This window comes from Salmo salar, chromosome 22, assembly GCF_965601325.2.
Source record: "Salmo salar chromosome 22, fSalSal1, whole genome shotgun sequence".
In the NCBI taxonomy this organism is placed as follows: domain Eukaryota; kingdom Metazoa; phylum Chordata; class Actinopteri; order Salmoniformes; family Salmonidae; genus Salmo; species Salmo salar.
This window is the reverse complement of record NC_138312.1, coordinates 8,993,076-9,008,247: the sequence shown is the minus strand read 5'-3', so window position 1 is coordinate 9,008,247 and position 15,172 is coordinate 8,993,076. Positions and strand designations below refer to the sequence as shown.

The following is a 15,172-nucleotide window of genomic DNA, read 5'->3' as shown; positions in this document are numbered from 1 at the left end:
TAAAGCAACACTCAAGTGGTTTAAGAGGAAACATTTGAATGTCTTGGAATGGCCTAGTCAAAGCCCAGACCTCAATCCAATTTAGAAACTGTGGTATGACTTAAAGATTGCTGTACACCAGCGGAACCCAACCAACTTGAAGGAGCTGGAGCAGTTTTGACTTGAAGAATGGGCAAAAGTCCTAATGGCTAGATGTGCCAAGCTTATAGAGACATACATCAAGAGACTTGCAGCGCTAATTGCTGCAAAAGGTGGCTCTACAAAGTATTGACTTTTGGGGGGGGAATAGTTACACACGCTCAAGTTATCAATTTTTTGTCTTGTTTGTTTCACAATAAAAACATATTTTGCATCTTCAAGGTGGTAGGCATGTTGTGTAAATCAAATGATATAAACCTCCAAAAAAATCTATTTTAATTCCAGGTTGTAAGGCAACAAAATTGTGCGTGTCAGTGTGCTAGACAGACAGAACCTCACCCAGAGCTGTGCATGCCAGTGTGTTAGAAGACAAATCCTTAGATATGGGCAAATAAACCATTAAACTAGAAATGCCATTCTAGTTCTGTTTAGATAGCTGAAGTTGTACTCTACACACAACTGATTTGTATTTTGGACGATATGGGTCCCATTATGTCTTGCGAAAACCAAACACTGCATTCCATAGTAAGAACCTCATACCAACGGTCAATGGTTTTGGGATGCTTTGCTGCCTCAGGATCTGGACGACATGCTTTGATAGAAGGAATCATGAATTCTGCTCTGTATCAGAGAATTCTGCAGGAGAATGTCAGGCCATCCTTCTGTGAGCTGTAGCTGAAGTGCAGCTGGGTCATGCAGCAAGATAATGACCCAAAACACACAATCAAGGCTACATGAAAATGGTTAAAAGGCAACAAATTTGAAGTTTTGGAAGGCTCTAGTCAAAGTCCAGAACTAATCCCAATTGAGATGTTGTGGCAGGACTTGAAACGAGCAGTTCATACTTCAAAACTCACAAATGTCGTTGAGTAAAAGCAGTTCTGCATGCAAGAGTGGGCCAAAATTCATCCACAGCGATGTGAGAGACTGATCAACAACTACCGGAAGCATTTGGTTGCAGTCATTGCAGGTAAAGGTAGCACAACCAGTTATTCAGTGTAAGGGGGAAATTACTTTTTCACACAGGGGAATTGGGTGTTGCATAACTTTGTTAATTAAATAAATAAAATAACTATACTTCTATTTTCTTATTTGTAAACTCAGGTTATCTTTATCTAATATTAGGTTTTTGTTGAAGATCTGATAACATTTAGTATCAAAAATATATTTTTTCATGGCACTGTATGTAAATAAGATTTTTCTGTATTTAATTTTCAATAAATTAGCTAAAATTCTAAAAACATGTTTTTACTTTGTTATTTAGGGGTGTTGTGTGTAGATGAGTGAGTAAAAAAATAAATGTAATACATTTTCAATTCAGGCTGTAACCCGACAAAATGTGGAATAAGTCAAGTGGTATGAATACTTTCTGAAGGCACTGTATGTAAAGAAGCACGGACTCTTCTATGAACCAACAACACATGGAATGGTCAGATATACACTCTTGCGGAGGGATTGGGTTCTTCCAAGAACCGTTTTGATCAGAATAACCCTTTCTGGAGACAAGGGTTCTTTGTAAGTCAAAGGTTTCTACTTAGAACCTTTAACATCCTAATAACTGTTTTTAGAAGAAAGGGTTCTTTGATGATTCTTTGGAAGGCAAGAAGGATTGTTTGGAAGGCAAGAAGGGTTATACATAGAACCATATATAATATTTCCCAGCATGCTCTATTACAGGGAGATTTTCAGAATTTTTTGTTTTACTGACAAACCTGTGTTTTTGATTTGTTGATACATTTTATACTACACAAAGGTAACATAGCATATTCTAAACTAATCCAATCTGTTAGTAATTGGATTTATTGCAACCATTACTGAGATGGTTGTTCCAGTTTAGATGACTGGGGTAGTCTTAATAGTCAGTCATTCTGAATGCAGGTTTTTGGGTAATTAACAATTCCACTTGTTGGATAGCCTAACTCTGGATTCCGATAGGAATTACACATCACTTTGCAAGGCAGCATGATGTAACTTGCAGGTGTGATGTGGCCTGTAAACTAGGAGATTCCCAACACCACTGTGTTAGGATATACAGTTGAAGTTGGAAGTTTACATACACTTACATTGGAGTCATTAAAACTCGTTTTTCAACCACTCCACAAATTTATTGTTAACAAACTCTAGTTTTGGCAAGTCGGTTAGGATATCTACCTTGTGAATGACACAAGTCATTTTTCCAACAATTGTTTACAGAGATTATTTCAATTATAATTCACTGTATCACAATTCCAGTGGGTCAGAAGTTTACATACACTAAGTTGACTGTGCCTTTTAACAGCTTGGAAAATTCCAGAAAATTGTGTCATGGCTTTAGAAGTTTCTGATAGGCTAATTGACGTAATTTAAGTCGATTGAAGGTGTACCTGTGGATGTATTTCAAGGCCTACCTTCAAACCCAGTTCCTCTTTGCTTGACATCATGGGAAAATCAAAAGAAATCAGCCAAGACCTCAGAAAATAAATTGTAGACCTCCACAAGTCTGGTTCATCCTTGGGAGCAATTTCCAAATGCCTGAAGGTACCACGTTCATCTGTATAAACAATCGTACGCAAGTATAAACACCATGGGACCACGCAGCAGTCATACCGCTCAGGAAGGAGACGCGTTCTGTCTCCTAGAGATGAACGTACTGTGGTGTGAAAAGTGCAAATCAATCCCAGAACAACAGCAAAGGACCTTGTGAAGATGCTGGAGGAAACAGGTACAAAAGTATCTATGTCCACAGTTAAACGAGTCCTATATTGACATACTGTAAGGGCGCCCAGCAAGGAAGAAGCCACTGTGCCAAAACCTACAGTATGCAACTGCACATGGGGACAAAGATTGTACTTTTTGGAGAAATGTCCTCTGGTCTGATGAAACAAAAATAGAACTGTTTGGCCATAATGACCATCGTTATGTTTGGAGGAAAAAGGGGGAGTCTTGCAAGCCGAAGAACACCATCCCAACCGTGAAGCACGGGGGTGGCAGCATCATGTTGTGGGGGTGCTTTGTTGCAGGAGGGACAGGTGCACTTCACAAAATAGATGGCATCATGAGGAAGGGAAATGATGTGGATATATTGAAGCAACATCTCAACACATCAGTCAGGAAGTTAAAGCTTGGTTGCAAATGGGTTTGACCCCAAGCATACTTCCAAAGTTGTGGCAAAATGGCTTAAGGACAACAAAGTCAAGGTATTGGAGCGGCCATCACAAAGCTCTGGCCTCAAGCCCATAGAAAATTTGTGAGCAGAACTGAAAAAGTGTATGCGAGCAAGGAGGCCTACAAACCTGAGTCAGTTACACCAGCTCTGTCAGGAGGAATGGCCCAAAATTCACCCAACTTATTGTGGAAGGCTACCTGAAACGTTTGACCCAAGTTAAACAATTTAAAGGCAATGCTACCAAATACTAATTGAGTGTATGTAAACTTCTGAACCCCTAGGAATGTGATGAAAGAAATAAAAGCTGAAATAAATAATTCTCTCTACTATTATTCTGACATTTACATTTTACATTTTATTCATTTAGCAGACGCTCTTATCCAGAGCGACTTACAGTAGTGAATGCATACATTTCATTTCATGCATTTGTTTTTTGTACTGGCCCCCCGTGGGAATCGAACCCACAACCCTGGCGTTGCACACACCATGCTGGCGTTGCAAACACCATGCTCTACCAACTGAGCCACATTCTTAAAATAAAGCGGTGATCCTAACTGACCTAAGACAGGGAATTTTTACTAGGTTTAAATGTCAGGAATTGTGAAAAACTAAGTTTAAAATGTATTTGGCTAAGGTGTATGTAAACTTCTGACTTCAACTGTAACTAGGCCCTCAAAGAAGGGCCTTATTGTCACGTTCGTTGTAGGAAGGAGACCAAAGCGCAGTGTGGGTATCGTTCCACATCTTTTATTTCAATGTGAAACTTTGAAAGACAAACAATAAACGATAAACAAAACACAAACCATGACGACAGAGGTGTAACATGCACTAACTCAAAATAATCTCCCACAATCACAGGTGGGAAAAACAACTATTTAAAAATGATCCCCAATTAGAGACAACGATGACCAGCTGCCTCTAATTGGGAATCATACAAAAACCCCAACATAGAAAAAATAAACTAGAATACAACATAGAAAAAATAAACTAGATTTTAAAAAAACAGTCACACCCTGACCTACTCTACCATAGAAAATAAGAGCACTCTATGGTCAGGACGTGACACTTATGGTATACACTACCGGTCCAAAGTTTTAGAATGTCTACTCATTCAAGGGTTTTCCTTTATTTTTACTATTTTCTACATTGTAGAATAATAGTGAAGACATCAAAACTATGAAATAACAAATATGGAATCATGGCGGAAGCAAAAAAGTGTTACACAAATCAAAATATATTTTATATTTGAGATTCTTCAAATAGCCACCCTTTGCCTTGATGACAGCTTTGCACACTCTTGGCATTCTCTCAACCTGCTTCATGAGGTAGTCATCTGGAATGCATTTCAATTAACAGGTATGTCTTCTTAAAAGTTAATTTGTGGAATTTTTTTCCTTCTTAATGCATTTCAGCCAATCAGTTGTGTTGTGACAAGGTAGGTGTGGTATACAGAAGATAGCCCTATTTGGTAAAAGACCAAGTCCATATTATGGCCAGAACAGGACAGTCCATCATTACTTTAAGACATGAAGGTCAGTCAATTCTGAAAATGTCAAGAACTTTGAATGTTTCTTCAAGTGCAGTCGCAAAAACCATCAAGCGCTTTGATGAAACTGGCTCTCATGAGGACCGCCACAGGAATGGAATACCTAGAGTTACCTCTGCTGCAGAGGATAAGTTCATTAGAGTTACCAGCCTGAGAAATTGCAGCCCAAATAAATGCTTCACAGAGTTCAAGTAGAAGACACATTTCAACATCAACTGTTCAGAGTTGACTGCATGAATCAGGCCTTCATGGTCAAATTGCTGCAAAGAAACCACTACTAAAGGACACCAATAAGAATAAGAGACTTGCTTGGGCCAAGAAACACGAGCAATGTCCATTAGACCGGTGGAAATGTGTTCTTTGGTCTGGAGTCCAAATTGGAGATTTTTTGTTTCAACCTCTGTGTCTTTGTGAGACGCGGTGTGGATGAACGGATGATCTCCGCATGTGTATTTCCCACCGTAAAGCATGGAGGAGGTGGTGTTATGGTGTGGTGGTGCTTTGCTGGTGACACCGTCTGTGATTTATTTAGAATTCAAGGCACACTTAAGCAGCATGGCTACCACAGCATTATGCAGCGATACGCCATCCCATCTGGTTTGGGTTTAGTGGGACTATGATTTGTTTTTCAACAGGACAATGACCCAACACAACTCCAGGCTGTGTAAGGGCTATTTTACCAAGAAGGAGAGTGATGGAGTGCTGCATCAGATGACCTGGCCTCCACAATCCCCCGACCTCAACGAAATTGAGATGGTTTGGGATGAGCCGGATCGCAGAGTGAAGGAAAAGCAGCCAACAAGTGCTCAGCATATGTGGGAACTCCTTCAAGACTGTTGGAAAAGCATTCCAGGTCAAGCTGGTTGAGAGAATGTCAAGAGTGTACAAAGCTGTCATCAAGGCAAAGGGTGGCTATTTGAAAAATCTCAAATATAAAATATATTTTAACACTTTTTTGGTTATAACATGATTCCATATGTGTTACTTCATAGTTTTGATGTCTTCACTATTATTCTACTATGTAGAAAATAGTAAGAATAAAGAAAAACCCTTGAATGAGTAGATGTTCTAAAACCTTTGACCGGTAGTGTATGTTATGTATTGTCATAAATCATTCAATTTTAAAGTCTAATAAGGCTGGTGGGTTCTACCCGTTCATAGAGGGTTCTCGGAAGAAACCTCCAAAAATAAAAGGGTTCTTGGTAGAACCCTTCATAGACGGTTCTAGGAAGAACCTTCAGATGATAAAATTGTTCTAGGTAGAACCCTTCATAGAGGGTTCTAGGTAAAACCCTCTGCAAAGGGTTCTACCCAGCACTTAAAAGGGTGGTTCCCCTATGGGGACAAACCGAAGAACCTTGTATGGTTCTACTTAGCACCTTTTTTTCTAAGAGTGTACTGCTCTGTGCAATGATGATGAAAAACAGAGCTAGATGAAGTTAGGCAACAGACTCACATGCAAGGAATCGCACAGGATCAATCTTTTATCCAGGGAGTTAGAAGGAGTATCTAGGAAAATAATATTAGCATTATAAAATTATGTTATACACTAAGATCATATTAATATACACTTACATCACATTATGATTTCATATTTATCTCATAATTAAGTTAACCCTAGGAAAATAAAGCACAAATCTAATCAGCTATACTGACTAGAATATTATTACTGTCAAACAGTGGGTTAATGTTCTTCCTGAGTGACCTAAACTAACTTATATTTGTGTAAGGTGTGCAGTAACGAATGGTTGACCCAGGTTGTCAGTAGGTGATTTTAGTGGAGAGTTTCGCAGGGTGTCAATAGCTCCTGGTCAGAGTTTGGGGAAGAAGCTAAGGTAAAGCTTTTAGTTGAGATACAGGAGTGTTTTCTTCCTGCAGGGGGTGAGGGAGAGAGAGAGAAAGTGTGAATGAGAGAGGTAGATAGAGAGAGAAGAGGAATGTTGGTATGTGGATGATGATTGATGCTTGGTGTTCTCAGACAGAGAACAGTAGTCTACTCTACTAGCCTTGTCCTCAGAGCATGCGCAGACCAGCTGGCTGGTGTGTTCACGGACATATTCAATCGCTCCCTATCCCAGTCTGTTGTCCCCACATGCTTCAAGATGGCTACCATTGTTCCTGTACCCAAGAAGGCAAAGATAACTGAGCTAAATGACTACTGCCCCGTAACACTCACTTCTGTCATCAAGAAGTGCATTGAGAGACTAGTCAAGGATCATATCACCTCCACTTTACCAGCCACCCTAGACCCACTTCAGTTTGCATACCGCCCCAACAGGTCCACAGACGACGCAATCGCCATCACAAAAGGAATACCTATGTAAGAATGCTGTTAATTGACTCCAGCTCAGCATTCAACACCATAGTACCCTCCAAGCTCATCATCAAGCTGGAGGCCCTGGGTCTCAACCCCGCCCTGTGCAATTGGGTCCTGGACTTTCTGACGGGCTGCCCCCAGGTGGTGAAGGTAGGAAACAACATCTCCACTTCGCTGACCCTCAACACTGGGGCCCCAAAAGGGTGCGTGCTCAGCCCCCTTCCTGTACTCCCTTTTCACCCATGACTGCGTGGCCATGCACGCCTCCAACGCAATCATCAAGTTTGCAGACGACACAACAGTAGTGGGCTTGATTACCAGCAACGAAGAGACAGCCTACAGGGAGAAGGTAAGGGGACTCGTAGTGGGGTGTCAGGAAAACAACCTCACTCAACGTCAACAAAACAAAGGAGATGATCGTGGACTTCAGGAAACAGCAGAGGGAGAACCCCTCTATCCACATTGAAGGGACAGTAGTGGAGAAGGTGGAAAGTTTTAAGTTCCTCGGCGTACACATCACAGAAACTGAAATGGTCCACCAACACAGACAGTATGGTGAAGAAGGCGCAGCAGCGCCTCTTCAACCTCAGGAGGCTGAAGAAATTTGACTTGTCACCCAAAACCCTGACAAACGTTTACAGATGCAAAATCGAGAGTATCCTGTCTGCAACTGCATCGCCCTCAACTGCAAGGCTCTCCAGAGGGTGGTGCGGTCTGCACAACACTTCACTTGGGGCAAACTACCTGCCCTCCATGACACCTACAGCACCCGATGTCATAGGAAGGCCAAAAAGATCATCAAGGACAACAACCACCCGAGCCACTGCCTCTTTACACCGCTACTATCCAGAAGGCGAGGTCAGTACAGGTGCATCAAAGCTGGGACCGAGAGACTGAAAAACAGCTTCTATCTCAAGGCCATCAGACTGCTAAACAGCCATCACTAACTCAGAGAGGCTGCTGCCTACATTGAGTCCCAGTCACTGGACACTTTTAATAAATGGATCACTAGTCACTTTATACAATGCCACTCTAAATAATGCCACTTTCATAATGTTTACATATCTTACATTACTCATATAACATGTATAAACTCTATTCTATACCATCTATTGCACCTTGCCTATGCCACTTGGCCATCCATATACTTATATGTACATATTCTCATTCACCCCTTTAGATGTGTGTGTATTAGGTAGTTGTTGGGGAATTGTTAGATTACTTGTTAGATATTACTGCACTGTCAGAACCAGAAGCACAAGCATTTCGCTACACTCACAATAACATCTGCTAACCATGTGTATGTGACCAATAAAATTTAATTTGCTTCGATATTTTACTGACATGTGCTTAGCTTGTTGACTTAGGCCTGAAGTCTTTTATCTAACTCTGACTTTACGGTGGAGCCAAGACCTATGGTTGTTGAACTCGGTTATTGTATTTGTGTGCTAGTGACTACTGACTGAACTTATTTCCTATTGTGTGACCCTGACTGTTATTTATTTCAGCTCGTAGCTACTTACTGGCTGGCCACCTTTTGGACTAAGGTCTGAACCCAGAACAAAATCTCCCGTGCGCTGGCCAGTTAACATTTATGTTACAGTGTGTCACAGGAGACTAACCTGGGAGTAGAGGTTGGAATCGTGTCTGCTCTTCAGACCATCCAAGGCACACACTCCACTCATCTCTCCCCCCCAGACATCAAGGCCTTAATGTAACCTCACTGTAGCAGCTGCAGCTGTTTAAACAAAACCATGCTATCTGTCTCTGTCATTCCTACAGTCTGTGACTCAAGCCTGGCTTTCCAGTTTTGAACTCTTTAGCACACTTTAAACACACCATCACATAAATACATGGCTCTGATCGTCACCATCGTCAGGTCTTTGAAGGGTCCTGAATCATCAATGAACCATGTATCATGGCCATCTTCGGACTCTTCAGACAATGCTGCTTCTGTCCATTAGCTCCGACACTCTTAGAAAAAAGGGTTCCAAAAGGGTTCTTTGGCTGTCCCCGTAGGAGAACTCTTTTTGGTTCCAGGTCAAACCCTTTTTGGTTCCAGGTAGAACCCTTTTGTGTTCCATGTAGGACCTTTTTTTTTCTAAGAGTGTACCATAAAGGCACTGGCGTACCACACACCCCTGAACCCCAAACTCTCTGGAGATCTCACCCCCATAGAATTAGGAATTCAAATACTACATAGAAGGGACATGAACCTTCTTATGATGGAATAAAGTTCAGCCATTTTGGTTTGGGAGTTGGTCGACCATGGTTTGCCGGTGCTTTGATAAGATATTGTGTAAAATAATGAATTTGAAGATTTTATCTGCACTCTAAGCTTATGTTTGTTAGCTAGTTAGACAGCCAATTGTAGAGGAATGATTCCATACATTTTTCTAATTAACTGCCAATACATCAACATTCCATTTAAACAATGCAGTCAATCCACAGCCATACACTGGTTGAAATCAGTAGCTGATAGGACTTAGACAAGCTGTAAATGCAACAAGTACTGATATTGCATCATATAATAGCACGCTTAGCTTTCCAGGAAAACAACAATTGAGACATTTATGGTCTGTTTACATATACAGTGTATTTTAGAGGCTATTTATTCAGAAAATCTATATAAAACCTGTAAACACTGCTCTTGCCATTTTTGTATTTTTTTTTTCACCTTTATTTTACCAGGTAGGCTAGCTGAGAACGAGTGCAGAATGCTGTCGTAGCCATGCTGGTTAAATGTGCCTTGAATTCTAAATAAATCACAGACAGTGTCACCAGCAAAGCACCCCTACACCATCACACCTCCTCCTCCATGCTTCACGGTGGGAACCACACATGCAGAGATAATCCGCTCACAAAGACACAGAGGTTGGAACAAAACATCTCAAATTTGGACTCATCAGACCAAAGGACAGATTTGCACCAGTCCAATGTCCATTGCTCATGTTTCTTGGCCCAAGCAAGTCTCTTCTTCTTATTGGTGTCCTTTAGTAGTGGTTTCTTTGCAGCAATTTGAGGCCTGATTCACTCAGTCTGCTCTGAACAGTTGATGTTGAGATGTGTGTGTTACTTGAACTCTGTGAAGCATTTATTTGGGCTGCAATTTCTGAGGCTGGTAACTCTAATGAACTTATCCTCTGCAGCAGAGGTAACTCTGGGTCTTCCTTTCCTGTGGCGGTCCTCATGAGAGCCAATTTCATCATAGCGCTAGATGGTTTTTGCGACTGCACATGAAGAAACATTCGAAGTTCTTGACATTTTCAGAATTGACTGACCTTCATGTCTTAAAGTAATGATGGACTGTTCTTTCTCTTTGCTTATTTGAACTGTTCTTGCCATAATATGGACTTGGTCTTTTACCAAATAGGGCTATCTTCTGTATACCACCCCTACAATGTCACAACATAACTGATTGGCTCAAACGCATTAGGAAGGAAAGAAATTCCACAAATTAACTTTTAACAAGGCACACTTATTAATTACTTTGAAGAATCTCAAATATAAAATATATTTCGATTTTTAACACTTTTTTGGTTACTACATGATTCCATATGTGTTATTTCATCGTTTTGATGTCTTCTCTGTTATTCTACAATGTAGAAAATATTTTTTAAATAAACTAAACTTGAATAAGTGTTTAGGGACCTGCATGGGTGTCGGTTCCGTCAGCTGTGTGTGTGTGTGTGTGTGTGTGTGTGTGTGTGTGTGTGTGTGTGTGTGTGTGTGTGTGTGTGTGTGTGTGTGTGTGTGTGTGTGTGTGTGTGTGTGTGTGTGTGTGTGTGTGTGTGTGTGTGTGTGTGTGTGTGTGTGTGTGAGAGAGAGAGTGTGTGCATGCGTGTGTTCAGGTTCCATTAGCTGTTTCCTGAAGTTCAAAGGGCCACTCCACCAGTGCAAGTCCACATTAACAGAGTGGTGATGTCATTTGTTTGGTCTCTGAGGGTATGACTTGAGTGAATGTGATTAGGGGCTGGGGCTGCTGCAGTATCTTCAATGTCTTTGTTTGGACTGTACTGTGGTTTAATGGACAGAGATTTATACTGCTTTTCTTTTCTTTCTCTGACCCTCGCTTACTCTCCTCTCCTTCTTCAGGCAGACACTGCAAAAAAAGAGCTCCTTCTCTCTCCTCCCGTCACCCGACAGCTGGATGTTCAGAGGGGTAAGTGGTTTACACAATGTTAGAACTGACTTGCCTAGTTAAATGAAGTTATTTTTTATCCTCACCCAAGATGCCCTGCAATTGTCTCTCCCCTGTATGTGTGTCTGGAGTTAGATTGAAGGACTGGCTCTGCCTGAGAGAGAGGTGCCTGTATGTTCCCTGGTCAAAATTAGTGCACTCTTATGTATGGAAATGGGTGCAATTTCGGACTCAGCCTAAATGTGTTTTGGCCTATAGAATAATTTTGCTTTCACTCTGAAAAGTGTGAACAAACTGGATTGATCTTTAAAGCATTTGATTACTGTTTATATTTCAAATGAAATTGAAGGGCAGAGGAATTAAGAACTTGCCGGTTTTGCTTTTGAAAGTCTTGAATTTATTACAGCTTCAGGTATTACTGTCAGGCAGGGAGGAAACAAAGACATCAAAATGTATGTTGTATGTTGTGTAACGTTTTAGAACCCAATGGCCTTATGTAAGAGCAGTTATTATTACATTGTAATGATACGATAGGTAGCCCAGAGCCTTCTATTTGGATTGTATCCAAGCCTTCTATAAGGAATATGTTTGGAATATCTAAATGTTAGGCTCTGGGTAAGACTAGTGTCTTTGGAAGTAACATCATCTTTAACACTTACACACTGTGGCTGTATATCAGTTGACTCAGTTCAAAGAACCTATCATCTGAGGTCCTAGTAGCTTGAGGACTCTTGTCAGTCAATATGAAGACATTCCTGTCCTGCCCTGTCCTGTCCTACCTGACAGTCAATATGATAAAGAGAGTGATTCATTGCCCCGCCTTTCCTCTTCCTGCCGTGGCTTTCGGCCTCAGCTCAGCTCGCCCTCCTACACATTGCTGTGACGCAACGCTGGGATCGAGACGTGGTCGGTTGGGCGAGCAGACAGTGAGTATGGTGGTTGGAACGGCCAACATAAACAAGGCCAGGGGCTGGCACCGCTCTGGCAACTCACACTCAGGGATGAGCTCTGGAATCCTGGACTAATTCACCCACTGGAGAACAGAGCCGTGGCCTTGCTTTCTTACTTAGGTTAGGACACAGCGCTATTTGTCTGCTCTGCTGCATCTCTGGTCAGGATGTCGTAGAAGATGAAAGTTTGTTTGAAATATTAGTGTTTTATTGTTAAGCCCAACACATTTTGGAAAATGCCTTCTTTTGGGTTTGAAGCGTCAGAATGTTGTGTTGCACTACAAGGCTTTGAAGTTTTAAACATTCCAGAGATTTCAGTTGGAGCCACAGTGTATACCGTGTCTTTGATATATCAAACACACTTTGACATATTTATTATCTCTTCGGTAATTACTGGCTTGTTACTTATTTGTTAACATATTATTAATGTAACGTGAAAAGAACAATCCTGCGGGTGTCAAGTGGATCTTTAACATTCTTGAGTCCTTTACAACAGCTTTTGAAGCACAGACCAGCACTTTTTCTTGCTTGTATTTCCTTGATTCTCCTCGCAGTTGCATTTTTTTTGCATACAGTTTTCGTTTGGGTTCGTATGATTAGAACAACTTAGCATGACTCTGGTTTACATTGGCAGTGAGTGGATGTTTGATGGTATCATGAGTATGGTATTATTGTACCAGTGACTGTGCCAGTCCATGCCTGGAAAGCACACTGTGTTGTCAGGATAGGAGCAGGGTTTGTCTGGGACTGGGAGGGGGTGTGCCGGAAGAGGCTTGAACACAAATAGGAGTTTCCCCCAAATACGATGCTTTATAGACACAGTAACATCATTTACAGCAGCCAAGTTATCCTAGAGAACATTCCAATCAAAGTTATACAGTTGGCTTTTTCTGTACAACTGTGTTTCTCATAGGATTCCTTCAAATAAAATAATTTAAAAAAATACATTTATAAATTACCTATCAAATCGTACACAATGTGTAATGGCGGATGGTTGCAAATCTGAGTCCATAGAGGTGTGCTCAGGTGTTCCGCAAGGTTCTATTTTAGGCCCACTGTTGTTCATTTTGTATATCAACAACATTGGGGGTCTTATTGAAACAGCGGATGTTCATTTTTATGCAGATGATACTGTTCTTTATTCAAGTGGTAGTAGTTTATCTTTAGCTTTTGAAAATGCCCAAAGAGCATTTAACATCATACAACAGAATCTGTATGATTTAAAGCTGATTCTAAATTCGGGTAAAACCAAATGCATGGTATTTTCAAATGCCAGGCATGTTACAAATCATGTCATTGCTACATTTGCTGGACATAATATAGAGCAAGTTAAAGTGTACAAATATTTGGGTGTGTGGGTTGATGATAAGCTGAGCTTCACTGTGCATGTAGAGAACTTGATAAGGAAGCTCAAGCTGAAAATAGGATTTTATTACCGGCATAAGGCTTGTTTTTCTTTTGAGGCCAGGAAGGAGCTGGTATCATGTACATTACTGTCGGTTTTCGGTTTTAGTGATGTTATATACAGTGGATTTAAAAAGTCTACACACCCCTGTTAAAATGCCAGGTTTTTGTGATGTAAAATAATGAGACAAGGATAAATCATGTCAGAACTTTTTCCACCTTTAATGTGACCTATAACGTGAACAATTCAATTGAAAAACAAACTGAAATCTTTGAGAGGGAAAAATAAAAAATAAAAAACAAACAATAACCTGGTTGCATAAGTGTGCACACCCTTAAACTAATACTTTGTTGAAGCACCTTTTGATTTTATTACAGCACTCAGTCTTTTTGGGTAGGAGTCTAATAACATGACAGATCTTGATGTGGCAATATTTGCCCACTCTTCTTTGCAAAAGCGCTCCAAATCTGTCAGATTGTGAGGACATCTCCTGTGCACAGCCCTCTTCAGATCACCCCAGAGATGTTCAATTGGATTCAGGTCTGGGCTCTGACTGGGCCATTCCAAAACGTTAATCTTCTTCTGGTGAAGCCATGCTTTTGTGGATTTGGATGTGTGCTTTGGGCCGTTGTGTTGCTGAAAGGAAATTCCTCTTCATCTTCAGCTTTCTAATGGACGCCTGAAGGTTTGTGCCAAAATTGCCTGGTATTTGGAACTGTTCATAATTCCCTCCACCCTGACTAAGGCCCCGGTTCCAGCTGAAGAAAAACAGCCCCAATGCATGATGCTGCCACCACCATGCTTCACTGTGGGTATGGTGTTCTTTGGGTGATGTGCAGTGTTGTTTTTGCACCAAACATACCTTTTGGAATAATGGCCAAAAAGTTCAACCTTGGTTTCATCAGACCATAACACATTTTCCCACGTGCTTTTGGGGGACTTGTTTGTTTTTGCAAACTTCAGCCGGGCTTGGATGTTTTTCATTGTAAGAAAAGGCTTCCGTCTTGCCACCCTACCCCATAGCCCATTCATATGAAGAATACGGGAGATTGTTGTCACATGTAGCACACAGCCAGTACTTGCCAGAAATTCCTGCAGTTCCTTTAATGTTGCTGTAGGCCTCTTGGAAGCCTCCCTGACCAGTTTTCTTCTCGTCTTTTCATACATTTTGGAGGGACGTCCAGTTCTTGGTAATGTCTCTGTGGTGCCATAATTTCTCCACTTGATGATGACTGTCTTCACTGTGTTCCATGGTATATGTAATGCTTTGGAAATTATTTTGTACCCTTCTTCTGACTGATATCTTTCAACAATGATCCCTCTGATGCTTTGGAAGCTCTCTGCGGACCATGGCTTTTGCTCTGAGATGCAACTAAGAAAATGTCAGGAAAATCCTACTAGAACAGCTGAACTTTATTTGTGATTAATCAGAGTCACTTTAAATGATGGCAGGTGTGTAATGACTTCTATTTAACATGAGTTTGAATGTGATTGGTTAATTCTGAACACAGCCACATCCCCAGTTATAAG

At 41.0% G+C, this 15,172-nt stretch overlaps 1 protein-coding gene across 1 annotated transcript in view; it reads left to right on the top strand.

The window, feature by feature from the left end:
- Positions 1–15,172, top strand: part of LOC106582694 (rho guanine nucleotide exchange factor 3) — a 130,882-nt gene that overhangs the window by 18,594 nt on the left and 97,116 nt on the right. Inside the window, exon 2 of the mRNA XM_014166000.3 lies at positions 11,242–11,308. Coding sequence (XP_014021475.2) covers positions 11,242–11,308 — 67 coding nt within the window. The remainder of the gene's footprint in view (positions 1–11,241; positions 11,309–15,172) is intronic.